We start from the raw sequence: 25,798 nt of genomic DNA on the forward strand, positions 1-25,798 counted from the left end.
TGGGGAGAGCCGGGTCGGCGCCTTCCGCGGCCGCGGGGATGGGGAGGGGGCGCTGCGGGCGGCCGGTCCCCCGTGTTCCCCCCGCCTCCTCCCGCTCCCCCCCCCCCAGCCGTTGCCACGGGCTGCGGTTGCCACGAGTTACCGGATCAAGGCCGGACGGCTTCGCTCCCCGACAGCCGCCCCCCGCCCCCTCGCGAGCGCGGGCACGCGCGGGCACACGCGTGCGCGCACGCAGCCGCCGGCCGGCGCGCTCACCGCCGCCGCGATCCCGGGGGGGGGGGGCGGGGGGGGCAGGGGCGGAGCGGAGCGGGGCGGAGAGGACGGCGGCCCCAGGTAAGGCTTCTCGCCCCGCTCCGCGGCCGGCGGCCCCGGGGCAGGGCCGGGAGGGGACGGGGAGCAAGGAAGGGCCGGAGCGGGGCGCAGCGGCGGGGAGCGGCGCTCCGGCCTCCCGGGGAGCGCGACCTGGGACGGTGCCGGCCTTTGCCTTTTACTCCCGTGCGTTGTTTTTAAGCGCGGTGCCCCGCGGGAGTAGCCGCTGGCGGGCAGAGCCCCCCCGGGCACCCGGCGCTGCTGAGGAGAAGCGCTCCTCTGCCCCGAGTGACAGCGTGGGCAAGCGCGCGCACACCCACACACACGCGTGTGTGCGACGGGCGGCTTGCACATTAAAAACTCGGCGGGGGGGGGGGGGAGGGTGTCAGCCCCCAGGAGAAAGTTTGATTTCTGTTTTATAAGGTCACTTGAATTATTTCCTAAGGCGGTTTTATTCCAGAAGGCAAAGCAGCACCTTACCGAGCGTTTTTAACATCGGAGAGTAATTGTCTCTTTCCTGAAGCATTCGGGCCTTTCCTGGAAAGAATCACCCTGATACTGGAAACAGCGATTTACACATTTGCAACCTCGTGAAAGACCCGGGGGGGGTGTGTGGTGTGTGCGCGCGGACACGGCCCCCCGGGGTGCCTGAGCTTGTGCCCGCTGAGCAGAGGCAGCGCGCGGCGCGCCGCGCGGGCAGGCAGAGCCACGCGCCGGGTCCAGCGCCACACCCTGCGCTGCACGAGAGAGCAAGTCACCCACCGCGTGCACCTCTGTCATTTCCACAGTGCTCTGAATAAAAACTTCCACTTATCACATGGTTAAAAAAAAAAGAAGTGGGACACAGAAGAGTGCAGTTTTACGTAGTTACATAAAGTACATTTTTCCCCTCAATTCTTATAGAACTACATTGCTATTTAAATGAAAATATTCATGCCAAAAGACAATTTTTCTCATCTTTCTTGAAGTTATATTTCAATGACACTGTAAGTAACAGGCTGCTTTAGAGCAGCTTACAATATTCTTTAGTTACCAAATTCTATAACGTGTAACATACGTGACTGGAGTTAATTTTCACTTCTTTACATTTCCTGGAAAACCAATAATGACAACAAACCCAAACCCAACGTTATATATACACGCATATTACAAAAATAGTTGAAGAGTAATTACACATGGTAAGTCATAAAGTGATTAGGATATCAATATTAAAATAAAGAAAACCTTACTGGCAGGTTTAAACAGAAAATAAAAAGTGGTAATTGTTTTAATTACTTTAAAGCTTTTAATAAATCATCATAAAAATGAGAATATAAAGTTCTAAGCAAAAGACAGAGTGAAGCTTTTGAGCCCAGATTTATTGCAATTAAGCAGAAATTTAAAATGGTAATTAGATGATATTATAAGCTAGATATTAGCCTGTTTAAAAAAAAAAAAAGGAAATATCAGTATTATTCAAAACTAAAAAAAGAGAATCAGAATACCAGTGATCAACTGAAGCAAAATATATTACAGCATTGAAAAAAAAACCAAACTCCACCACCACACCAAATCTTTGAAGTCACAAAAGACATTAAAAATAAATTTTCATACATTTATATTTGTAACAGTTACATTTAAATGTTCCAAATTAAACAAAGTGTCTTAAAGCATTTATATGGAGTTACATACAGCTGATACAAAAAGAAGTCATCCTAAAGCATAGAATACTTTTCTTTCCCTTTAAGAAAAAATTCCAGTAATACTAGCTATACAAACAACATTCAAAAGATAAATATTTAAACAAATTTTTGTCAAAGCTGGGAAGAAAGTTCTGTTACAGTAGTATTAGCATTTTTGAACAAGGTGACGAAGAAAATAACAACAACGTAACTATCAGAAAACAAATATTTATTTCAGAAACATCTTCATTTGGAAAACACTCACTGGCATATAGAATTAAAAATAGCCACAAAGGCTCTCCAAACCTTGTATTACTGTATTTTTTGTCAGATATTGAGGATGTGTTAGTAGGCCAGAATTGTAAAGTGCTTCAACAGTTTAGCTCAATCTTTTAAAACAAAATAAAAACCCCACTACCCTAATATTATGTTAAATAAAAACATTAATATATTTCTCATAAAAACAAAAACTGGAACAATGTCTGTTTTCCCCATGTTTTAAATAAATTTGCTAAACAAATTTTTCTTCTAATGTCCCATCTTAAAAAAAAAAAAAAGTCAAGTAATCAAACATCTCTGCCTGGCAATAACAGCTATTTTTTAAAGCTACTTTTAGTGATAACTTGTTGCTTTAATTAAATGTTATCACTTTTACATTAAAATAGCTTTGCTGCTAACTCACACACAAGCTGAGAAGGTGAATAGATACATTCATGCAATTCAATAAGACCGAGCAAAAAGAAATATGGATATTTATCTTATAAAAGTGCTACCATCAACAAAACACAGTGGCTTAAAGTAGTTACCTAAGAGATGTTATCCTCGGGCTATTAAAACATGTTTCTAAAATTACACAGATTCCCAGCTGGACACTTTTAAAAAAAAAAAAAAAGCATGCCCACACACGCCTATGCTAACTTTTATTATCTGGCCATTTAATAATCTATTGTTTCTGTAATTCACAGGTTTAAAATGCTCCTTCTTTGAAAGTATCCACAGAATTCTTAAAAAAAAAAAAAAGTATTCCATTTCTAGGCTGGTAACTACATCACTGAAGTTAATGGGAACTTTGCTAGGGTGATCAGACCCCCTAGCTCTTTTTAATAGCAGTTAAATGTCAAATATAAATACAACACCGCAGTGAAACGTATTCCTTTGACAGAATCTGGGACAAGACACTATGCAGCTGCTGTTAACAATAAAAAGCAAAACTGACTTTTAATCAGAATAAGTGTTGGTGCTTACAAAATTGTGTTCAAGCCTGCCTTTTGTTTGTGAAAGAGTCAATATTCCAGCGTGTTAACTACAGCCACAATGAATCAGCACCTCCTGTTACTCCCAAAGAGTGGAGAGGTCCACGTCCGTACAGTGTGCTATAGCTACGTGATTATCATCATCTCAGAGAGGGAGATACTCTCCATTTAAATTGCTGAACTAAAATATCCCCCCTCCCGGTGTCTTCAAATTTAAGTGCCTAAAGTTAAACATACTAGGTGAAATCCTGGCCCTAGCGAGGCCGATGCAAAATTCAGCCATTGGTTTCCATGGACCTCATCCAGGATTTTCACTGGGAACGAGTATCTGTAATTCCCTGGGAACTGAGAATCTCCAGCAAGCCCAGAAATGATGTCATTTTTATTAATATTGCTAAGTTCTAAGCAACCATGCTCAAGAATTTTGGCCTTCAGTTCTTATGCATGATAAAACCAGGCTTTCCATAAACATTACAGCAAGACCAGAGGAAGATATAAATATATCTCGAATTGTCAGCAGCATATAGTTTGTACAAATGTTGTTTTGCTGATGTTGCTGAGCTACTTTAAAAAGTGAATACCTTGTGGGGTATGTAATTTCATCACCAATGTCAAATGACTTCTAAAGATGAAACTTCTCTGATGCAAATTACAAAAAGATGCTTTGAATATATTTGATATGATATACCAACTTCTAAGCTGAGGAATTAAGTTATCTTTATTTTTCAGATTGGAGACATGCAGTCACTAACAGAAACATTTTAACTGTTTGTACGTCAGCAGAGCATGACTTACCCAATACTGAGATTTTAATAGTCACAAAAACCTAAGTGTAATAGGTAGCGTGTAGACCTGAATCAACATACCTAATAAATCACCAAAGAAATAGTATCAAGGTCTGCTTTGAAAATTTTGTAAGGACATCTGGCTGTATTGACGACGCGTCTTTTAGGTACGCGTTACCAGCCAGCCGTGTTTACGTGGTACACGTAACCAGTAAACAGAGCAGAAACTGCTTTGTACTGTCCTTAAGATAGCAATGCAGGAATGATTTTTCATGATTCTTCAGAAGCTGGGCTTGCTTTACTTCCACATGAAACGCTGTCATCACTAGGTCCGAGCCCGGAGGATGAACTGCAGAAAAGGGGAGAGGGAAAAAAAAAAAAAAAAAAAAAAAGAAAAAATAAAAGGAGGAAATTGGTTTTCACAACACACTCAAAGCCTGAGTAACAGAGGAGAACTTTAATTATCTCCAGTCACAAAGAGAGACAGGAAATTTGGACTTTTAATTAGCCATTTCGAGTGCAGTTGGATATTTTTTTAGCAAGATAATTTAAACGCGAATAATTCAAGTCTGACTAAATGAAATTCACATAATCAGAATGCAGATAATTGAATTTCTACTGCATTCATTAATTCAGTGTGGAGGTGTGTGTGAAGACTTCTATGATGAGCTGTCACAGCTCAATAAAATCTCAGTCAATTAATTTTTTCATTATCTTAGTATTACATCAACAAAAAAAAGTGAAGCATGCGCGTGTGTGTGTATGTATATATAATCTCAGAAAGCAAGGAAATACAGAAATCACCTCTCTGAATCGGAGTCCGCATCGGTTTTTCCTTTTTTTGTCTCTTCGTCTTCTATAGGAAAACGTCTGTTCAAAGAGGCGAACTTATGAATCGCGTCAGCAACAGAGTACTTGGTCTGTCCAGATACACAAGCCTCCATATCTTCTGGGCTTAGCTGAGTCTGTAAGAAGAGGTGAAGCCTACTGTCTGAAAGCAATAAAGCATCTTGTAGGATCCTGGGAAAAAAGAAAAAAAAAAAAAAAAAAAAAAGAAGTCAAATGTTTTTATATAGATGCACATAGACACATATAGTCTAAAGTGTTTTACCGGAACAAATTCTAAATGATGTCCTGCTTTTAAGTTTTCAGATGAATCCTAAATCAGGAACAGAAGGTAATGACCATATTAAAATGATTAGGTGCGTGTTACTTTCTTATTACATTATTTGGAATTTTAGGTGAGTAAAAACATGAAGCTAATAGTTAGGCACAGCTGCTATTAGAATAACTTCAAGGACATTTCTTCCATTTAACCATCTGTTATTACCACATGGATCAATTAATGATTTTTAGGCAGTTGGAGGCATATACTCTTACGAAAATTTAGTCCCCGTTTGAGAACACGGGGTTGCCTGGTTTTTGGTTTTTTAATAGCTAAGCTTTTCTAAAAATTGTAAGTCATTAATTTCTTTGCTGGAGGAAAGAAGTGTGTACAGAGACGGGACTTCATACGCACGCAGTGTCAGGACTTTGAAATACTTGTAAACAACAGAGCCGACACGAGCCAAAATCATTTACACTTTTACAGATATGTGTACATTTAAGCTAGAAAGAAAATGCTGATACTGAACGCTGATTTAAATTTACTTGCAAACAGTTTGCAGGGAATCTTAAATACTATTTCATTCCAGCTGTTCTTTTCAAAAGTCTGTTTTAATCTTTCGTTTATATGTATTTTAAATTAAGTCTTCAAATAAATTTAGCAGAGAGTATTTACTTATATCAAGTCCGAGTAAACAAAATACAATACATTCCAGTAACACAAAGTTGTACAGATACTTTTACAAGGACTGAGAATTGAGGATCATCATCACTATTTTGGTTAAAAAAAAAAAAAAAAGCGCAACTTTGCTACAACATTTATGTAAAGAAGGAATTCTTTAATGCACAAATCCTAGAATGACGAACAAGAGACTCTTTTTTCTTATATGTACATGTAATTTTACTCGTGTAATAAAGTAATCAGAGCCTATGACTATGCCAAACAGCGCTCCACAGAAAATTATTAAAATATCTTTAAACAAATCAAAACTATTAAGAGTCAATATTTACCTATTTCTACCCATTTAGTTTACAGTCGTTACCAAAAAAGTCATTGCTATGCAACAGGAAACAAGAGATGACATTAATGTAAGAATTAGTAAGAGCACAATGTAGTATTGCATTCTATAGGTACTCTGACTAAAATGAAAAGTATAACTGCTTAGTTCCTCCTCTCAAACAAGATTAATGGTGTGTTTGGACTGTAACGTTTTAAAACAACACAAACGCATTCTGAAAACTGTTCTCTAAAGTAGCCAACATTACAATAACATTTAATAAATACACTAACGGATTTCTGGCTTCATCTAAGCCTATAAAAGTCTATCAAATCAAAATAATTAATATAAATAAGAGATATCTAACTGAAAACGCGGAATATTTGTGTACATGCACATTTCATTTGCCTAAGCACACGCAGCCTCAACCAAATAACTCAAACTTTGACACCTTCCAATGAGGAAACGTCTGCAATGACCCTAATAATCTACCAGGTGCATTTGAAATTCAGTCTTGGAAGGACCAGATCTCGCTGAAGTTCAAAATAAGCACCTTTTCATACCTAGAGAAAGCCTTTTTAATCCCATCTAAACTGTCACCATTTTACTTAAAAATAAACAGGGCAAATAGGCATCTGTAAGAATCAATGCATGCAGCGTATTAATATACAGAAAAACTTCTTCATAGTCTAAAAAAAGCTAGCAAATGCTGTGTAAAAGTGATCCAAAACACAGAATTTACAGGTCTACACACCTTGACAGCAACAGCTTCATGAATACAGTTTGAAAAGCCATCATTCAGCGGCCACTAAAAGGATTTCAGCCTTGGCTCTTGATAAACATACATTCCAAACAAAGATAAACATTGCAACAAAAAGTAAAAATACCATTCCACACAATAAATCCATGTTTATAGTTTATGCAACTGGGGGAGTAAATATTCTCCTTCCTCTTTTCTTCCTCTTAAAAAAAAAAAAAAAAGAAAAATAACGTGCTGGAGTTTACTGCAGAGTAACTGGAGTTACTGTTTTTCCCAGGCTTACGATCACAATGGGGGGATGCACATTTCTGCAATTCTAACATTTGCGTGTCTAATACCAAGTAACCCAGCAAAAAGCCAAGACGTTAAATTCTGTGGATGGCATTTAGTTTCACAGATTTTCCTCTTGCCGTACCTTCAAAAGTTTCCTGCCAACCAGCGAAAACACAAGTAACTAACTGTTCATGAGATTACACTACACTTACAGCTCTGTTGCTGTTTGAAATGTATTTTATTTTCTTTATAAAATAATGGGTAATCTTTAAAATTGATTTTAGATGGTTTGAGGCATTACACCAGAGAAGTAATGAGCACTAATGTCAATGATATTGGACACAAATTCATTTTAGCTTTATTTCACGTCCAGTACAATTCTGCTAAGCCTTGAACTGCTAAAGCACTGTTATTAACTCGGCAGTAACCTAACACATGGAACAGCAAACAAAAGTGATAAGAGTACAGACTGATCAGGACCTCAAGGCTACTGTCCTTTTTCTGCAGCTATAATTCAATTTCCAATTTTACTTTACATTGGACTCATTATTTCACAGTAATTTTCTTTTCTGCTTCATAGTGCCATCTGGAGGTGAAAGGAGTGAAGAGAAACCAAGGCAAAGAAATGGAAAGACGTTCATAAAGCTAATCACACAGGCACATATATGTATATTTTCACAAGGGAAAAAGGGACCAAACACTCAATGCATTTTTCAAACCATACTGAAAACAGATATATGAACACCTTTCGCCCAGTCATACCCTTGAAGCATTTCTTCTATGAAAAAATAACTTCTTCCCCGCCCCCCCATCTAAACCAACAGGTTAGATTGCTTTTTAATTGCATCCTTCAAGCAATCCAAATGAAAAATAAATTCTGTGCTATCCATAAACATTATGCTTTCCTGTTCAAAATACTCCTTCTTCAAGGAAATAACCATACATTTGTCACCAGACGTTACTAGTAGTATTAAGCGCTGGTATAGTGGTTGCTCTCCAGGGCTTTCACTGTCCTGGGGACTTGTTGCGTGAAGGGTTGTACATCTAAAAAATAGATTTGGCTCCACAGACTTTAAAAATCAAAATTACAAAACACCGCCTAACAAATTAAAAAGGCAAGAGGAAAGGCGGAGTGTCATAATATCAATACTTGGGTGTCTCAGCAGAGGCTGAACGCGTGCGCAGTTTCAAGACGACGGGTAAGCGCTCCCAGTGCTTCTCCAACAGTTTTATTACAGCCAGTGTCAATGCAAAGCTGCGGTTACAGCGATGTAAATCAGTTCTCGCTGCCATCGCGCTAATGGAAGAGTCACAGCTCATGGTGATAATTCCTATAAACTGACTGGGCATATTTAAGAGAACAACAGACTTTCTATGCACGCCTGGAATAAGAACGAAAGGCTAAATCCTGCAAGTCTTGATCCCATCAGTAGTCATTACTTGTCAGAGATGTCACTCCTCTTGGCCAGATTGCTCACATGCATAATGACCACTTATGTGATTAAGGGGGCTGCAGGATAAGGCTCTACAGTTGAATTAGAGATAATAAAATCATTTTTTTATTCGCGGCCATGTGAATCTTTGTTTGTAAGCTTTCTGTAAATGCTCGTGATCTCTAGACCTTTAAAGCAGCAGGGCTGAAAAACGTCACTTTACAACCAAAAGAAATAATGTCATTTTTGAGGAAATGCTGGATACTATACGAGGAGTATTTCTCCTTCCCCGTCTTACGGCAAGAACATTTACAATAGACAAAACATGTGTTTTGTCTTATTTGGACAACGTCCAAAATCTGGTTTTCTTCAACATGATTTTATTAGGTATATTATCCACTGTTCTGCTGGAGGAGAACAACATATGGCCGAACAGCACAACTTAATCCTAACTAAAGATTTCCTGTATCTACTGTAACCTAATACAATGACAGATGCACACTTGCATGTGTGTGGAAGGTTAACACTCCGATTTTGTTTTCGACAAATTTACTCTGCCCATTTACATCATATCATGAGAGCAAAACGGGGGGGGGACGGACAGGGGGGAGGAACCAAAAAAACCAAAACCCCAGAAGCTGAGAGGCAGGGGATGACAGCCTATGCTGTGGTGCCCTCTATTGAGCATCCAGCCCCTCAGCCCCAGCCCACAGCAGACAAAGCCCCAGTTTCCTCTTAAAAAATAATAAAAAAAAAGCCGACTGTGTTTCCTCCTTCATTTTTCATAAGGGAGGAAACGTTACTGTGAGCGAGCAACTGTGAAGCAACTGTTGTTGCATGATAATGCATACATTTAAGAAAGGGTTAAGCGACATGCGCCTGCTAGGCATTATTCACTCACCAGATAGGAAATATTAGCAAGGCTCCATCGGAAAGAGGCAACCACCACTCGCCCAAGGAGATCCCACCTGCCCCACGGCCGCCAACGCTCCTGCCCGAGCCCGGCAAGGTGGCTTTGGAGCCAGCGTCCCGCTTGCCGCATCCCAGGGGAGACACCTCCGGGACAGGGTCCTCCGACCCTGCGCCAGCTCCTGGAAGGTGAGGAGGCGTGAGGAGGAGGGCAAAACCCCAGGCGCCTCCAGAGTACGGCTCTCCCTTAGGCAGCCGAGTTTTGGGTGGCTTGTTTGGCACCAAGTGAGCCCGACGCACAGCCATCGGGGTGGTGACAATGTGGATGCTTTTCGTCTCCTGTGGATCTGAGGGCTGCTTTTCTCAAAACTCCTATTATGTCTTCCACCCCATCATAAACTCCATGTTTGAAAACTAGTTGAAGACTAATCCTTTTTCCTAAACCACATAATTTTTTTTTGATCCAATTGTATCCAATAAAGTGCCAGTGATTGAACCCAACTTCATTTAAAATGGTTTTGTTAACTAGTTCTCTAATAAGTGAGCATGGATGATCTTCTATGAAGGTAATCTAAATCCCAAAGTTAAACCTGTGCAGCTATACAGGGATGAAAGCAAAGAGGATCTCACAGAACCTAATATTATAAAGATAGTGTTTTAATTTTGACCTCCAATTTAAGAATAAGTTTTTCCTGTGAAGTTACAGACATCCTCAAAAGTATGAGGCTACTTACCAGGAAAAACACATAATTTTCCTTATTCTTACAATTTAATTCGTAATTGAAAAGGGGCTAGCCGACTTCCGTTAATGCAAATGGCCTCTTGAAATATTAAATTATGCCCAGACAAGAAGTGAGCTTTACAGCTCTTCATCACTCAGGGATAATAACCTACAAGACAAGCAGGTCTTACCCTGCATTTGTGCAGTAAAGCCAAACCAAAAATGGGACACCCGTTTCCAGATCTCGCCAAACTCTAGCGCTTTGCTTTAGCTTGCAGCCGTTGGCCTAATTCTCACGCTACCATGCTCAGCACGGAGAGGCTTCACAAAGGCTCTAAGTAAGCACCTTGCCCTGAGGTAACTCGTTCTGGAGTGATGTGTGAAGGAGAACAAGAGAACTGCATATATGTCCATGTATAGGCAACATGGAGGAGCAACCAGGGCCAGGGGCTGAACATCAGAGAGCCTACAGCCGCTCGATGCTTAGTCCTCGGGCACGTGGCTCTTGTCTGGGCAGAGATGGCAACAACCTGCTCGCACAGCAATGAGCACAAACTGAGACTGTGAAAGATCTCAACTCCATTTCAGAGATGGCTTGGATCCCGATACCCGCACTGAGCGCAGAGAGATCAGGTCCTGCATCGCATGCGGGCATTTGAAAAATGTTACCTGTGAACCTCTCAAATCCCATTTCCTCCCACTGTCGCAAAGAAACACCAGTGGGGCTGTGAGCTTGCGCACGGTGGCTACCACCATTGCCGGGGTGAATGGAGCACTCAGCTTTGCATTTCTGGGGTACACCACCCCATGCAACTACTGTCTGACTCCTTTCCCACCCCCTTCCTAATATACCAGGGAGGTCCTGCTTCCCCTGGCATTGCCACGCTACAGAACACGCAGCATCCAGACCCAGCGCTTTACCGAAGTCAAGTCGGTGAGGCCCACAAATGCAATTTCAGAGAAAGAAATCATAACCTTTGGTTCAGACTCATTAAAAAAAAGCATGGGGGGGAGCATCACGGCAGGCTGGCTGAGCCAGTGAAAGGCAGCAGCAGCAGCACAGAGGTGCCAGCCAGCAGAGGGCAATGGCACAGCGTGTAAGGTGCCAAGCCAACTCATCGCAACGCAACTCTTACCTTCCGAAAAATTCCTTCCAACTATTCCCCAGGGCCGAGAGAAAGCTGACATCTTCCTTAACAGCATCCAAGTTCAAACATGTAAATCATTACCTTACAACAGAGATGCCTCTTCTTCCATGCTCCTGGACTAACACCAGCAAGGTAAAACACTCCACATGCTGTCAATACCTATTTAAGCTACAGACATCCACAAAATTGGAGAGCGAGGAGGTGTTTTAAGAGAACCTACCTCTCTGGTTTGCCTTCTGAAGCACAGACAGTATTGTAAATATTTTTGATGCTGAAATACTTTACCTTGTTACCAGATTGGCCTCTCTGCCATTTTAAAATGAGAGCAATTTTGGAAGCGCATTACTCCACGGGGCAGCACAGCTAAGCTAGAACTGCTCAGACCCAGGGACCTGAACTACCATACCCTTTGCCTGACCCTTAATATCGCCTCTAGAAGCACAGCCACACCGTTTCCCTGTCTGTCTTTCCTGAGGTGCACAAAAAAACCCCCACTCTGACCCTTTTCTGCTTTCCCTCTCTCACATGCCTTCAAACCAGTATTTATTACCTATTCTTTTGGCCACGGATCCTACAAAACCGTACACAGAAATTTTACTCCTGCAGCAGCTACCTCTCCCCGCCTTCAGCTGTTAAGCCTAACAAATATACCTCAGGACCAATGACCTTCTGTCAATTTGAGGAGGTTTATAATTATATCACACTGACTGGAAAAACAGGGGGTCTCATATTCCCCTACCCACTGACCACGAGGCTTAAAGCCTACTTACATGATTTGCTTTTTCCCTTTGCTTGTGCATTTCTGATTCATGGAAAAATTGATACCGAAAGAAGACGAACAGTCTCTACTGGCAGTGCTTCACCATGCTCTTATCCCCAGCAGTGGCTCAAGACAGCCTGCAAATGCATGCACAACCCCTGCCCCAGCAGCTGCGAGCAGCCTGCTCCCACGCCAGCCGTGCCAGGGTACTACGAGAACGGCAGAGAAAGCAGAAAATTACATCAACAGGGTCTCTGCCACTGCCGAGTGTGACGTGGGTACAGCGGGACCGAGGGATGCAGTACTGAAACTCGTACTCCCTGGTAATGCAGGTTGGGCTCCAGCTAAGGCTACACCATTCCTTTACACTAACCCGTTATACGGCCGCACAGATGAATGATTTTAGACAGATTGCAGCTGTACTGAAAGTGGTCCCAGCTGCTAGAGCCTGGTTGTGTTAGTGGGGCTGGTAAACAAAAGAATTGGCATTGTAGGAAATATCTGTGTTAGGAGAGCTCACTACAGAATTTTCCCAGGCTCCCAGCGGTTTAGCCCACAAAGACACTGATTTTCCATGAACATAAAGAGGGAGAGAAGTCTGTTTCTTTCTGTGAGAAGACCTAGCTCACTCTTGAAAGCTAGAAATAGACATCATGGTGAAAGATCTCCTAAGCTTAGTACACTATGGCAAAGTGACATAACATTTATAACCAAGGCAATGAAACAGAAGGGAAAAGCCTCAGCTGGTTTCCTTACAACCAACAGAGCTGAAGTCACATGTATGAAATATGACTTTGCAAATAAAAAATCAAACCAAATGTGTAACATGTACAGATGACCACACGGTGGCTCTCAAGTACCAGAGATGAGCTATTTTAAACCAGAAAATTGATGACATCATAAAAAACGCCAACATCTCTAGGATAGGCTATACTTACTTTTCCAGGAATTCTTGCAGACCCTGGCGGCGATGGTCCACGTGATGGGGGTTATTCATATTGAAAAAGGGAGTTTTAGATGGGAGTTCAGGTAACTGTCTTTATAAACAAAAAGCAAATACGCAGTTAAAACCAAATCTGAAGCAGCAGAGATAAATGCAATAAGCAAATGCCAACCCCCAGCATGTGAAAATTATGGGTCATGTTCCAGAAGCTCATGAAATCGAATTTGGGAACACAAGGTTGAGACACTGGAGGGTTTCCCACACACCTCAAAGGGAAAAATAAATTAATCTGATTTTTCTGGTCCAGTTGTTAAGCATGCATGTCTAGCTGGGTCTCTCACGGTCCCTGAAGGACCTAAGCACATCCTAAAAGTGTGCACCTACGCTAGACTGCTACTTCTGCTACCTGTGCGTAGCAAGAGGAAAAACAGATCACATCTGCTACAAATCAGTAGCTCACCAAAGTCTGTCAGTACAAACCACATTCTACTGGGTTTAAAGCAGAGAAAGTGCCTTGTAGAGAATAAATTTGTGCTAGTAAGAAACGCAGGACACTTTCCAGCTCTGATTTCTGCAGTTCTCAGAATTAAGCTGAAACAATCCTCCCCTTCGCTGATGGACAGATTATTAAATAGCCATATATAAAGTTGCTCACATAAGCACTGCATTGCTCTGAAGCCTCTGCCGAAGCCAAACAAATTCTCGAAAGCGTCGTCTAACACAGGATGTTTTCCTTGTAAAGCACATACTGTTCGTCTGTTGGGAAATAAAAAAACATTTTACTTTGTAAATCAGCTTAAGCTACAGTGCAGGCATGATATTAAAAAAACATCCAAGATGCTAATCCCTGAGACACCAATGGAAAGCTTCACGTGAATTCAGTTTAGATTAAGGACTGTGCTTATCTCAGACAGGACTGGTGACAGTTTGTACGGCTTCTCAGGGAAATGTTTTTCATCGCTTTTTTTCTTTTTAAAAGCAAGAGATCCGGATTAAGGTACAACTTGCAGTAACAGGAAAAAAGATCTCAGAAAAAAGTTTCAGCAGATAATGCCAATCTCTGCAGGGGAAAAAAGTCACGTTTAGCTATTGTAGTTATAATTCTGGAAACATAGAGTTCTTCCAGCGTGCAATCCTACTTAAAAGAAACCAATGTGACTGCTCTCAGCATTTGGAAATTTTCCCAATGAACACTATTACTCCATTAGAAAAATGACAATTCATCAAAAGGGAAACATTCACGGAAATTAAATGCTTTCGCCAAATTTTTCTGTGGAGCGTGCATTTAGGCAAACCCTCACCTACCAGAAAGGACTCCATTACAGATCTGCCATTATAAATCCAACCCAACCTCAATCGCCTGCCAGGAGCCACAGCTCCTAGACAGCCACATGATGCAGGCTGTAGAAGGCCCAAAGATGCCAGCTTTCTGGAACAGATGAGAATCCGGGATACCTCACAGTTTAAGAAGCCAAATGCTCTAGGAGCTGAGCAGAAGGGGAACCCAGCTGGTCCAAGAGCCTGGCAGACCCAGGATTGTGAATCCGCTGAGTAGCCTGGATGGTAGGACTGACCTTGAGACTTGATCTCTGGAAGCCCTGGCAGCGTGCTGGTAGGAACCTAAAATGACGCGCATCAGCTTCACAGGTGCCCAGTGCTGAATCACGTAACACTGGGTCTAAATGACATCACCCCAACTTAGCAGTCACTGAGAAGGCCAGTAATACGCTTCTATCCAGAAACACCTATGTCTATGAAACAGGAATATAGCACCTGCCCCGCCAAATCTATGGACTGTCTGTTTACCAGAAGTCAGAAATATAATTGCTTTGAACCAGTACTTAAACCACATCGCAAAGTGTAAAAGTTTCACAGCTCTGATTGCCACACAAGAGAGAAGTACTTGTCACGCTGGACATTTAATAAGCCATCATTTGACTGCTTGCTCTCATTCCACTGAACGCTTCGCTCTCCCACACAGGAAGGAAATGCTTCTGGTCTTATGCCAAGCATTAACCATGCGAGCTGGTGCTCTCAAATTCTTCACCTGATACTTCACAAGTGATAACACTTCACAAAAGAATTTTTACATTGCCATTGAAATCCCTGAATTGCGCTTTAGGAAATTAGGATAACTCCTTCCATATATCACCCACCAAAGAAGAAGAAGCAACAAAACAAAATGATGTATAGGACAGATTTAACACACAAGAGAACCGTAATTCTAAGTGCACTCCCATTAACATATGGTAGACTACAATTATAAACCCAAATGTAGTTACTTGACATATCGAAGCACCACTAAACTGGCATAATATGAATGTCATGGTACACTGAAAACAACCACATTGCAGCAACCAAATAACTTGGCAAAAAGAACTGAGTAGAATTTAAAGTACAAAAAAACCACACACTTACTTGAAAAGAAAGTTGTTTTCCCACGCGTAAAATTATTCTGTAACACTAAGACATCACTATGACAGGCTTCTAGTTGATAAGTAAAGCTAAGAATAGCCTCTGTTGCAAGATACTGTGGAATGCACATGTGACCACAATACCAGGTTCGCTTCCCAGCTCTGCTACAGACCTACTACATGGCCTTTGGCCAACCCACCTTACCTGTTCCACTGCATCTCAGTCATCAGAAGGAGAGTAATATCCTCCAGCTCCCAGAAGCGGTGTAAAGAAATTCCACTAATACCCCAAAGAGAACCCTGGCTTGGACAGAAACAGCAATAAGAGCCCAAGGAACTTGTGCGGGTATTTTTATACTTACATGAATAAATATCTCATAGTCTACGTAAGAATGCCACGAGTCTTCTTTCTGTGTCCTGGGGTCTCGCACCAAGACAGTTACAAATTCCTGCAAGCGCATAATAAAAATCAAGCAATTAATTTCAGAAGACAAAGGCAGCCTGAAAGACACTCTTGATTGCTCTGCTGCTCCACAAACTACTGTGCTCAGATTAAAAGCTGAACTGCTGTTTTATTGAGTTTTGCAACCCTATAAAAGGGGAAGCAAACAGCAATGAATCATCAGAGCTATACCACAAGTCCGGGAAATTCCTTGCTAAACTGCTAGCTGAAAAGGAATATTTCAGATTAAGTAATACTGTGAAAAGTCATACATGCTTCATGCATGGGACATTTGGTGATTTCAGTAGCTACAAACTGAAAACCTAACATGTAAGGGAGAACTAGGCAGGTATTTTAGGCTTTTCTCGCCCTTGTAGTCAACACACACAAAGAACGTATTACAAACCTGCTCCACGTACCCAATACTTAAATACAGCATTTTATTTGCTCCTAATCTTCTTTTTGTCTTTTTTTTTTTTTTTTTTTTTTAAATCAAGTATTTATATCCACTGATTTCAGGGATCTGAGGTCAGTGCTCGGTAGCTCCATGAGGGGCTGAAGAACTGCCTTTTTTCCATACTTCAAATGACTCACTCCAGCCCAGATGTACTACTCTTAATTGCCCCAGACACAGATTTAATGCATGGAATCAAGGTCTCAAACCAAGCGTCCCAGATGCCGTGCAGAAGGAGATGAATCCTCACCCTCTGCCATGCCGCATGTCCTTCCTCATATACCAAGAACTTAAGCCACAGAGCACGGCTGAGGATGCAGGACCAGGGCACTGCTATCCCAGTCTGCCCATCAACTTGCCCAAGGAAGCAACACAGCCATGCTGCAGAGCATAATTCCCCATTTTTGGGGGACAATGAATAGAGTATTTGTCCTAGAGGAGATATGACAACTTGTATTACCTTGCAATTCCTACCCTCATATGATAATTTAGAAGGATCCCAAAGGAATGTGAGAGGCCTGTGGGCGTTACTGGGCATCACTAATAGGAACTGGGAGAGACTGAAGAATTAAATGCTGCTAAATATCCTTAGCTAATGATCATGTGAAAGCCTGTATTGTGTTTTAAAAAAAAAACAACACCAAAACCTACAAAACAACCAACAAAAAAAACCCCCGAAAAAACCCCAAACAAACCAAAACCCCAAAAACAAAACCCCTGGTAAATCTGTATGTTCATTGTAAGATGGAAAAGGTTTCTTTAAAATACAAAGGTTGAAAGTGTGCCTAACTACCTGCTATTTCCCAAGCAAATGAATAGGCTGCCCTACTTCAGTTGCTTAAACCAACCACTTAAACAATGACTCAGTTAAAGAAAAGCATATCATTTTAAGCTGTAGATAAATTTCCTCTGAGAGGAAGGCACTGCACAAGATCACCAGGTACAAGAAGCGACTGTGGGAGGAAGGACAGTGTTTCTGGTACATAACATGTTTTTTTTAGTATGTCTTTGCAGAAATCAAGAAATCTTGAACTAGAAAGCTCTCAAAATGTGTCTCTCCATGCCCAAATCACATATGTCAGAAATAAAACCTTTACTCTTCAGCCAAGTCTTCTCCCCCACCACGCAGACCTCAGCGCGCCACCAGCAGCAACCTTCAACGGACCGACAGGAGAACAACCTTGGATGGAAAAGGCTTTTTTTTTTTTTCCTTAACAGTCATTGCACTCTGTACCTGGCAGGGAGGTGTCCACGGTCTGGATTAAATCATTTACCACGCTAATTTCCAGGCACTGCTGCTTCAGGGATGGGGAGCGTGTGGCCCAATGTCTGGATACAGCCCACGGATTTACCTCATTTAGCCCAGCTCCTAGTCACAGGGGTGGTTTCTACATTATTGCTGGATACCCTTCTGGTGCGTGTCACGAGCACCTTGCCAAAGAAAGCCCGTTTGAAAGGCTCCCGCCATCTCTGCCGCTTCTTTCCTTGCTGAAGAGCACCGGAGGCCCAATTCTCCTCTGCTTTGTATTCTCTGCAGCTTTTTAACCCCATGCCAACGTGGCACAAAAGGAACAAATGAACAGAGTTGTAATCACTTCTACCAGCTGAGGGTCATGCCTTTACAAACAGAGTGGAGACAGGAGGAAGTTACTCCCCCTCCTGAGCAGATCCTCGGCAACGTGCTGAACAAAGGAGAGAAAACTTTTTCAGCTGTTTTTTTCCTCCTGCCTCACTGTCTATCATACCTAGCACGCATATACAGACATCACATACTTTTGGACCCACTGTAACATCGTATCCATAGTCTTACCTTCAAGGTTTTGTCTTCCCAGCCTGTACCTCACTCTTCCCCGGAGCTGCAACCACTTCTCCTAAACATACTTTCTTTTCTTTCTTGATGACTAAATGCATCGCTCCTGGAAGCCGGAAGAAGAGCAAGTACAGCAGGAACCTTCAAACAGGTCACTGCTCTCCTCTCCCCGTCGATGGCCCAGGAGTCACAACTGCAGGTACCCTGCTGTGATCCAACCACAGTCCCCTTCCCCTCATCCATCACCACACCGGCTTCTCGTTGCCCTTCCGTTTGTTCACGTTCCTCAAATTACTTCATCTCTAAGTAACCGTCTATAACCCTCTCCTTTGTAGAGATTCAAAATAATCTTCTAAGTAAAATGCTTCTTTCAACCTCTATTATACCGAAGTTTTACGATAAAAAGTTATGTAAGCTACAAGTTACCTTGCAAATCATTCCAGACCACATGATTTACACAAAAAAAAAAAACAACCCTCTGTATACTTTTAATTTCCAATTAAATAGTTACAGAGTTTCAATACTGAGGAAGTCAAGCACCCTTCAGACTCTACCTCCAGAAGAAAGGAGGCCCGCTGCACACGCTGCGGTAGGCAGGTGTCTGGGCAGCATATCACTGACCCAAGAGTAAAAATGGTCTGTGGTACAGCACCTCAAACTGCAGCCCTCACACGCTGTCAGTTTGAAATACCACAATTTCAGCAGCAGGCTGGGTGTCTCTTTTTTTTTTTTCTTGCTTTACCAAAGGATACCAAGGCTGAGTTCAGAATGAAGCATGATAAACATTAAGCAACTAGAAAATAAAACCAAAAATGTACAGATTTTCTCAAGATCTATGGTTACTTCCCCTATAAATGTCTTGAATCCAGGAAGTGTTAATCCCAATTCCCTTTCTGCTGCCCTGAAACAGTGGCATTGCACACATAGGCTATTCTCTTTTGACCTTTAAGCCTTTTCCAGAACACTGGGACAACCGTATCGACTGAATCAAAGCAGCCCTAACTGCCCAATATAGATGCAGATACACTGCCGGAAAAGGTGGTTATTCCTCCCTGTCCCTCTAAAAGTACGCTTGTCAAGGCCAATATTTACACATAGGCTATGTTAGGGTCCAAACGGAGTTAGGTGGCAGAACATTCCCCTGGGAGATGCTGTTGTATGCTCAGTCCATCCTGCATTCACTGGCCACAAATGGTCCAGCGATGACAGCAGTTTTGGGCAATAATTGCCTTTCTCCTCTGTATATACTCCCTTCTCATCTTGCTATAAAAATTAGGATACCCTCAACAGACATGTCTATCTTCAAGTAATGCACTGTCTAACTATGGAGGTGAGGCTGACCTCTTCCTCCCACAGCCCACGTGAAGACCAACTTCATCTTTTGTCACAAGACTGCATCACAGCCCAGCCATACAATCCGGGAAGCAGGGCCCAAAGAGAGCCAAGGGGTCAGAGGCTTTTTACTTCTGTCAGCTGCAATCCTTTTCAAGGTGTCTTCTTCCCCCACCCAGTTCTGCTTGGTTTTTCCAGCATTGCAGATCTAGCTATTATGCCATAGCACATATACTTGCCATTTTTTTGTTGTTTGGTGTCTTTTTTTTTTTTTTTAATTGAGGGGCACAATACATGCATATCTATTACACATTAAAGAATGATATGTTTCCTTTAATGCTTCAGTACAATAATTCTCTCAAAACCAGAACTTACTCCTGAGAGTTCAAAGTGTCCAAGCTTGGTTGTGGAGACCTACTGCACTAGGAAAGATATGGAGTCAACAGAAAGCTACCAGAAAAAATGGTATTTCCATTTACTCCTTCTCCCTGGAAACTGCTAAATTCATAAGTAAAACATTTCCCATCCAAACTGCTAGTTCTATAGTTTTGATATGGATCCCAGCAGCCACGCTGGCCCAGACATCCTCATGAAGAATTTCAAATCTGCCCCAAAAGTGGTCGTAACTACTACAAAAAGTAGGTGTAACTACTTAACAAGCAGGTATCCGCAGAGCAGCTTCTCTGCTGGATGTGCCTTTTAATTCCTGGCTAAAACAGCCAGTTCAGGCATGGCACTGGGTGGCACTTTGGTACCCTGTCCTCAAGGCCTGGAGCAGTCCAACTAGTTAGGGTCACACATAAATGACAAAATGGCCAAAGTGACCCCCAAGCCTGGTTTACACCGGCTTTAGTCCTGTGCAAAGAGCACGAGTGCTGACAGCAGAGGAAGAGGGCAGCACTGAGGTCATGTAGGCACAAGCACTGGTCACTGAAATGCTCCCATCAGGATTTGCCTTAAAAGGAAGAATATACCATAAAGCAGACGAAGCAAAGACAAAAAAATCTCTCTCTATTCCTCCCCCCTCCCTCCCCTCACCTTTTCTCCTGTTGGAAATATTTCTGCACCATGCAATGGACTGCTCACAGACAAGGACAAGCCAGCAGCTCTACTATATAGAGTTTGATCAAAACAACTGTGTTTCTGAGAAGGCTATTTTTAACATTTTCCTATCAGGAAAATAGGAAATCTGACATGGAAATACCTATTTTTAATATGGGAAAAAAAATCTACCACAAGGAGGAGGAATAAAAATAATCTCACATTGGATGATTATTTGCTTCATTCATTCATTCCAGCTGCATTTTAATTCAAATCTCCATGCTCAGGACAGTATCAGGTGATAACCTCATGCTCCATGGTGCCACTGTTACATATCTGATTAGTCAATAACCCCTGAAGAGTCATTTCCCACAAAGCTTCCAAGAAAAAGAAAAAAAAAGTTTCGCCATTAGGTTGCCTATTAGTAAAAGGATCAACCACAAAGGACATGGGGATTTTCACGTTGGGAGTGTTGGCATCATCTGGTAAGAGACTAACAGCTGAGACAAAATAATTTGTTGAAAGTTTTAATGTGCGTTGGGACTCAGCAAAAGAGAATGTGCAAGTGTGATTCTTGTGGTCCATGCATCTTGTAATCAGAGTTCAGATCCGGCTCCAACCATTACATCCTACAAAACACCTGAAGACTGATGGAGAGCAGACTGAAATCCAAGTCCTTCCCTCCTGTATCAGTGTCTGAGCCCCTTATGCAGAGAGTCACTTCCTCTTCCTCTCTCTGATCCAATGAATATTTGATTCTTCCATCAAACTTTTAACAGAAGAACCTAGCACTGCATCAGTCCAGAATATTCTGTAGCCTGGCATGAAGAATACAACCAATATTTCCTGGTCCATGTGAACCTTACTGAAATGCAATCCACAGCACCAAACTAGAATCCTTTTTTATTACAGCTTTAACATCACTTACTTGTTTTTCATGTTTTGGTGTCATCTTCACTGGTTTGTATTAAAATAAAAATCAACCTGAAAAAAACAAAACAGACATCAGCATGGCATTTGGCAGTTATTTAAAGGTCATCATCACTTTTGCTAGACATTAGTAGACAGTGGAAAGAGCCATGCTCAGTCCCATATATAGCCAAAAACCACGTTTGTGTGAACTGTAACCAAGAATTCATTCATTTTTAAAAATCCCATTTTAGAAGCCCTAGGTTAGTCCTCTTCTGGGGATATTTGTAGCAGGTGACAGTCTGGAGGTGCCCGTCATCTCTGGAACTCTGTGCTTTTCTTCACCGCTCCGAGAGCCGCCCCGGGGCTCATCCTGACACCCACCTCCCAGCAGCATCCCCAGCACACAGACACAGCCTCGTTCCCAAGCACAGGTCTGCGTGACTGCAGCTGAGGTCCAGGGACGCTAAAACATCGGAGTCTGCAGAACCAAAAGCCCTTCTCAACTCTTTCTCTGAAATGGAGATAAGCGGAGAGACAAACTGTTCGGATCCGGCAAGCTAGCTAAAGCTCAGGCTAAATTTCACAGCGTCCGTGGTTTTAAAACCTTCATGTAAGGAAGTGTATAATTAGACAAAATCAAAAAAATCCCATCATTAACTTATGTTTTAAATCTACTCTTTCACTGGAAATCCCGATAAATTTTTAACTACCTCTGCAGTCTCGTAAACTAGCTGGTTTGCTCAGGACTGGCACCCACACGACAAGAAGCAGGGCAGCTTTATTCAGTTGCTAGCTTGCACACACACCTCCTGCCTAAAAACAACCGCCACGGGGAGAAGGATTTGCAGTTTCCCTTTCCCCCTCACCTCTCTCACGTGCCATCCAGTCACCGCTAGCTAACTCCTGCACCGATGCCCAGCCGCAAAAGCATCCTATTGCCTCCTCAGCTTTTAAACACCCGCCTCCCCTTTCCAAAACAGACCCAAGCCGGTTCCCTCCTCCACCCCACGGTCAGGAGAGGTGCCACTCGAGCAGGAAAAGTCGGGCAAAATCCTCCCGTGCATCTCTCTGGGCAGGCACCTTGCGTTGGAAAAGGTGAATTTGCAGCTTTCTCAGGCAATCCTTGGCAGCTGTTGTCAGCTGGCTGCAAAACGTTCACATGTGACTCGGGAAGACACCTGGCTCTGATTTTGGAGGTGGTTTGCTACGGTTTAGCAATACTGAGCTTGGAATCACTCTTGTTATTATACAACTATATTTTAGGCCAAGCCCAGCTAAGGACTCCTGGACACCCCACCCCTGCCCAATGCCTCTTACAAACACACCTGACTTTCAAAATTCAACTCCACCTATTTTAATAAAATACACAAAGATAAGCACGCACATATTTCTTTGTAAGACCAGGAAGTTATTCTGGAACAAAACACATCTTTGTCAAATTTCTATAGGATCAGTTATACCAAAATAGGATACTCTGTCTCCAGACAGAGATGTCCATACATGGGACTTCAGACATCCTAAACGGTGCCATTGGTACAGCTCCCTTCTCAACAAAGATAAGGCCACCATTTCACTTCTGTAGCTAGGATGGCGCTGATAAAAGCATAGAGGAATATCAAAACACTCCCAGTAACTTTTTTTTTTTTTTTAATTCCCCCTCAACGTATTTACGCTTAAATGGCACACGTGCTCCAGGCTGACGGCATAGAGGAGTACTCCAGCACTTCTTCCTGCGCCAAGCAGCTCTGCAAGCAGGGCAAGAATTTGGCTCATCAGTTAGAGCTGCTGTTAACACTGAAGTGTGTTCGGAGCTTTCCTTTCGGTGGAGATAAATAGCTTTTACCTCTCAGGAGAGTGCCAGCCTACACCACAAAAAACCACTGTGCTGGGCTCGGGCTGCTTCTGTCTGTTGCTTCTCCCTGTCGGCTGCAGTTGCAAACCTCTATGATTTGGGTTTGGGGGAGTTTTTTCCCCCTTTCTATTCTGGTTTAATGCATTTGGGTTTTTTAAATGGCTATTCCATTTTTTTCTTCCAGTTACATATCTTTATTCTATCAGATTCTGCAGCCTCTTTCTCTCCCATTTCTTAACTGCTGTAGGAAAGAAATTATGCAAGCCCAAAATATATCAATCCTAACACTGTTAGTGAATGACAGGACGGAAATAACACATTTCATTTTGTCATCTGTTTTCTAATGACCAATTTATGTGCTGGCACAGGTTAGAAAGAACAGTTTAAACCCCAAATAGCCATTGCAACTTTGAATATTTAATGACTAAAATTAATATTTCAGCACCAAAAACCTTTTGTATTTAAATACATAAATTTTCAAGTAATTTGAAAAAAAAAAAAAAAAAAAAAAAAGGAAACGCAAGCCCACCAAAGCTACCTTTTCCATCGACTTCAGCAAGTCCGAAATCACCCTAGTCATGCTGCAGCCACTTGCAAACATACCAAGCGCAGTATTCTATCTGGTAGCAAGAAGTATATTTTAGGATGTCTAACACACGTAGAAGTCAGTGAAGCAGAACAGTTCAACTGTCTGCTTAAGATGATGTCTTTTTATTTTTAGAAAACCCCTACCCAAAATACTGGTGACGGAGAGGAGCAGCCTTCAAAAGGCTAACAGAAGGTTGCTGGGATTTTTTACTCCTTAAAAAAAATTTTTCTACTGACAGAAATGAACCAGTGCTGGGAAAAAGAATCAAAAAAGGCAGTGGTAGATTTGTAATCTTGATAAAATACTTTCTACTGTGACTGGGGAAAAAACCCCATTGCTTTGAGTAAATTTTGTTCTGCTTCTGATCTATTATCAGACTGAAGACTTTTAAAATTATTATTAATTTCATATACTTAATATAACACCTGGTCCTTGCAGTACATATTTTTGACAGTTCCTAAGTTCCTAATTGCATAACCAATGAAACCGCCAGGGAAAGGCTCCACAACTGCCAACAACCACCACCCAAAAGCAAAAAGATTATTGTGTTGGTTTTGCGTGGCAAGGTTTTGGTAGCGGGGGGGGCTACAGGGGTGGCTTCTGTGAGAAGCTGCTAGAAGCTTCCCCTGTGTCTGACAGAGCCAATGCCAGCCGGCTCCAAGACGGACCCGCCACTGGCCAAGGCCAAGCCAATCAGCACCTCTGTGATAACACATTTAAGAAAGAGAAAAACAGTTAGAGAGCACTTTTGCAGCCAGAGAGAGGAGTGAGAAGATGTAAGAACATTGGCAGACACCAAGGTCAGTGCAGAAGGAGGGGGAGGAGGTGCTCCAGGCGCCGGAGCAAGATTCCCCTGCAGCCCATGGTGAAGACCATGGTGAAGCAGGCTGTCCCCCTGCAGCCCATGGAGGGAGGATGAGGGGGTGTAGAGATTCCACCTGCAGCCCATGGAGGACCCCACACCGGAGCAGGTGGAGACACCTGAAGGAGGCTGTGACCCTGTGGGAAGCCCACACTGAAGCAAGCTCCTGGCAGGACCTGTGGATCCGTGGAGAGAGGAGCCCACGCTGGAGCAGGTTTGCTGACAGGACTTGTGACCCCGTGGGGGACCCATGCTGGAGCAGTTTGCTCCTGAAGGTCTGCACCCCATGGAAAAGACCCACGCTGGAGCAGTTCGTGAAGGACTGTAGCCCGTGGGACCCACGCTGGAGCAGCTCGTGAAGGACTGTCTCCTGTGAGAGGGACTCCATGTTGGAGCAGGGGAACAATGAGAGGAGTCCTCCCCCTGAGGATGAAGAAGCGGCAGAAACACCGTGTGATGAACTGACCGTAACCCCCACTCCCCGTCCCCCTGTGCCACTGAGGGGGGCGGAGGTTGAAGCCGGGAGTGAAGTTGAGCCCGGGAAGATGGGAGGGGTGGGGGGAGGTGTTTTAAGATTTGGTTTTATTTCTCATTCCTCTACTCTGTTTTGCTTAGTAATAAATTAGATGAATTCCCTCTCTAAGTTCAGTCTGTTTTGCTTGTGACGATAATTAGTGAGTGATCTCTCCCTGTCCTTATCTCGAGCCACAAGCTTTTTGTTGTGCCTTTTCTCCCCTGTGTAGAGAAGGAGGGGAGTGATGGAGCGGCTCTGGTGGGCACATGGCCCTCAGCCAGGGTCAACCCACCACAGTTATGTAGGATGACTTGCCATACTTCCTGTAGCCTAAAAAAAAAATTAAAAAAATCAAGGGGTAAAAAAAAAACCAAAACAAGCCAACAAAAACCCAACCAAATCCAAGTACTGCAGTGCTTTTCTTAGGGATAATAGACAAACTGCAGTGCTGCTCTTAAGGATAATAGTTAAATACTATTAAGTATTATATTTTATTTCATATTTTAGAGTCGATTTTAT

The 25,798-nt window shown here is 42.6% G+C and overlaps 1 protein-coding gene and 1 long non-coding RNA gene across 6 annotated transcripts in view; one reads left to right on the forward strand and one right to left on the reverse strand.

The window, feature by feature from the left end:
• The first annotated feature begins 288 nt into the window (after positions 1 to 288).
• LOC142600556 (uncharacterized) lies at positions 289 to 6,096 on the forward strand. 2 transcript variants are annotated; one of them, XR_012834096.1, is made up of 2 exons: positions 289 to 333; positions 4,871 to 6,096. It is a non-coding gene; the product is annotated as an uncharacterized LOC142600556 (long non-coding RNA). The 2 variants fall into 2 exon arrangements; XR_012834097.1 differs by lacking the exon at positions 289 to 333 and adding an exon at positions 1,404 to 1,487.
• Positions 2,183 to 25,798, reverse strand: part of SNX10 (sorting nexin 10) — a 36,919-nt gene continuing 13,303 nt past the window's right edge. For all 4 annotated transcript variants that reach the window (XM_075745952.1, XM_075745954.1, XM_075745953.1 and 1 more), the window contains exons 2-7: positions 21,479 to 21,534; positions 15,834 to 15,920; positions 13,713 to 13,813; positions 13,053 to 13,151; positions 4,813 to 5,028; positions 2,183 to 4,357 (exon numbers count right to left, since the gene is read on the reverse strand). In XM_075745952.1, coding sequence (XP_075602067.1) covers positions 4,279 to 4,357; positions 4,813 to 5,028; positions 13,053 to 13,151; positions 13,713 to 13,813; positions 15,834 to 15,920; positions 21,479 to 21,502 — 606 coding nt within the window. In that variant the 5' untranslated portion in view covers positions 21,503 to 21,534 and the 3' untranslated portion in view covers positions 2,183 to 4,278. The remainder of the gene's footprint in view (positions 4,358 to 4,812; positions 5,029 to 13,052; positions 13,152 to 13,712; positions 13,814 to 15,833; positions 15,921 to 21,478; positions 21,535 to 25,798) is intronic.

Source organism: Balearica regulorum, chromosome 2, assembly GCF_011004875.1.
Source record: "Balearica regulorum gibbericeps isolate bBalReg1 chromosome 2, bBalReg1.pri, whole genome shotgun sequence".
Taxonomy (NCBI): Eukaryota; Metazoa; Chordata; class Aves; order Gruiformes; family Gruidae; genus Balearica; species Balearica regulorum.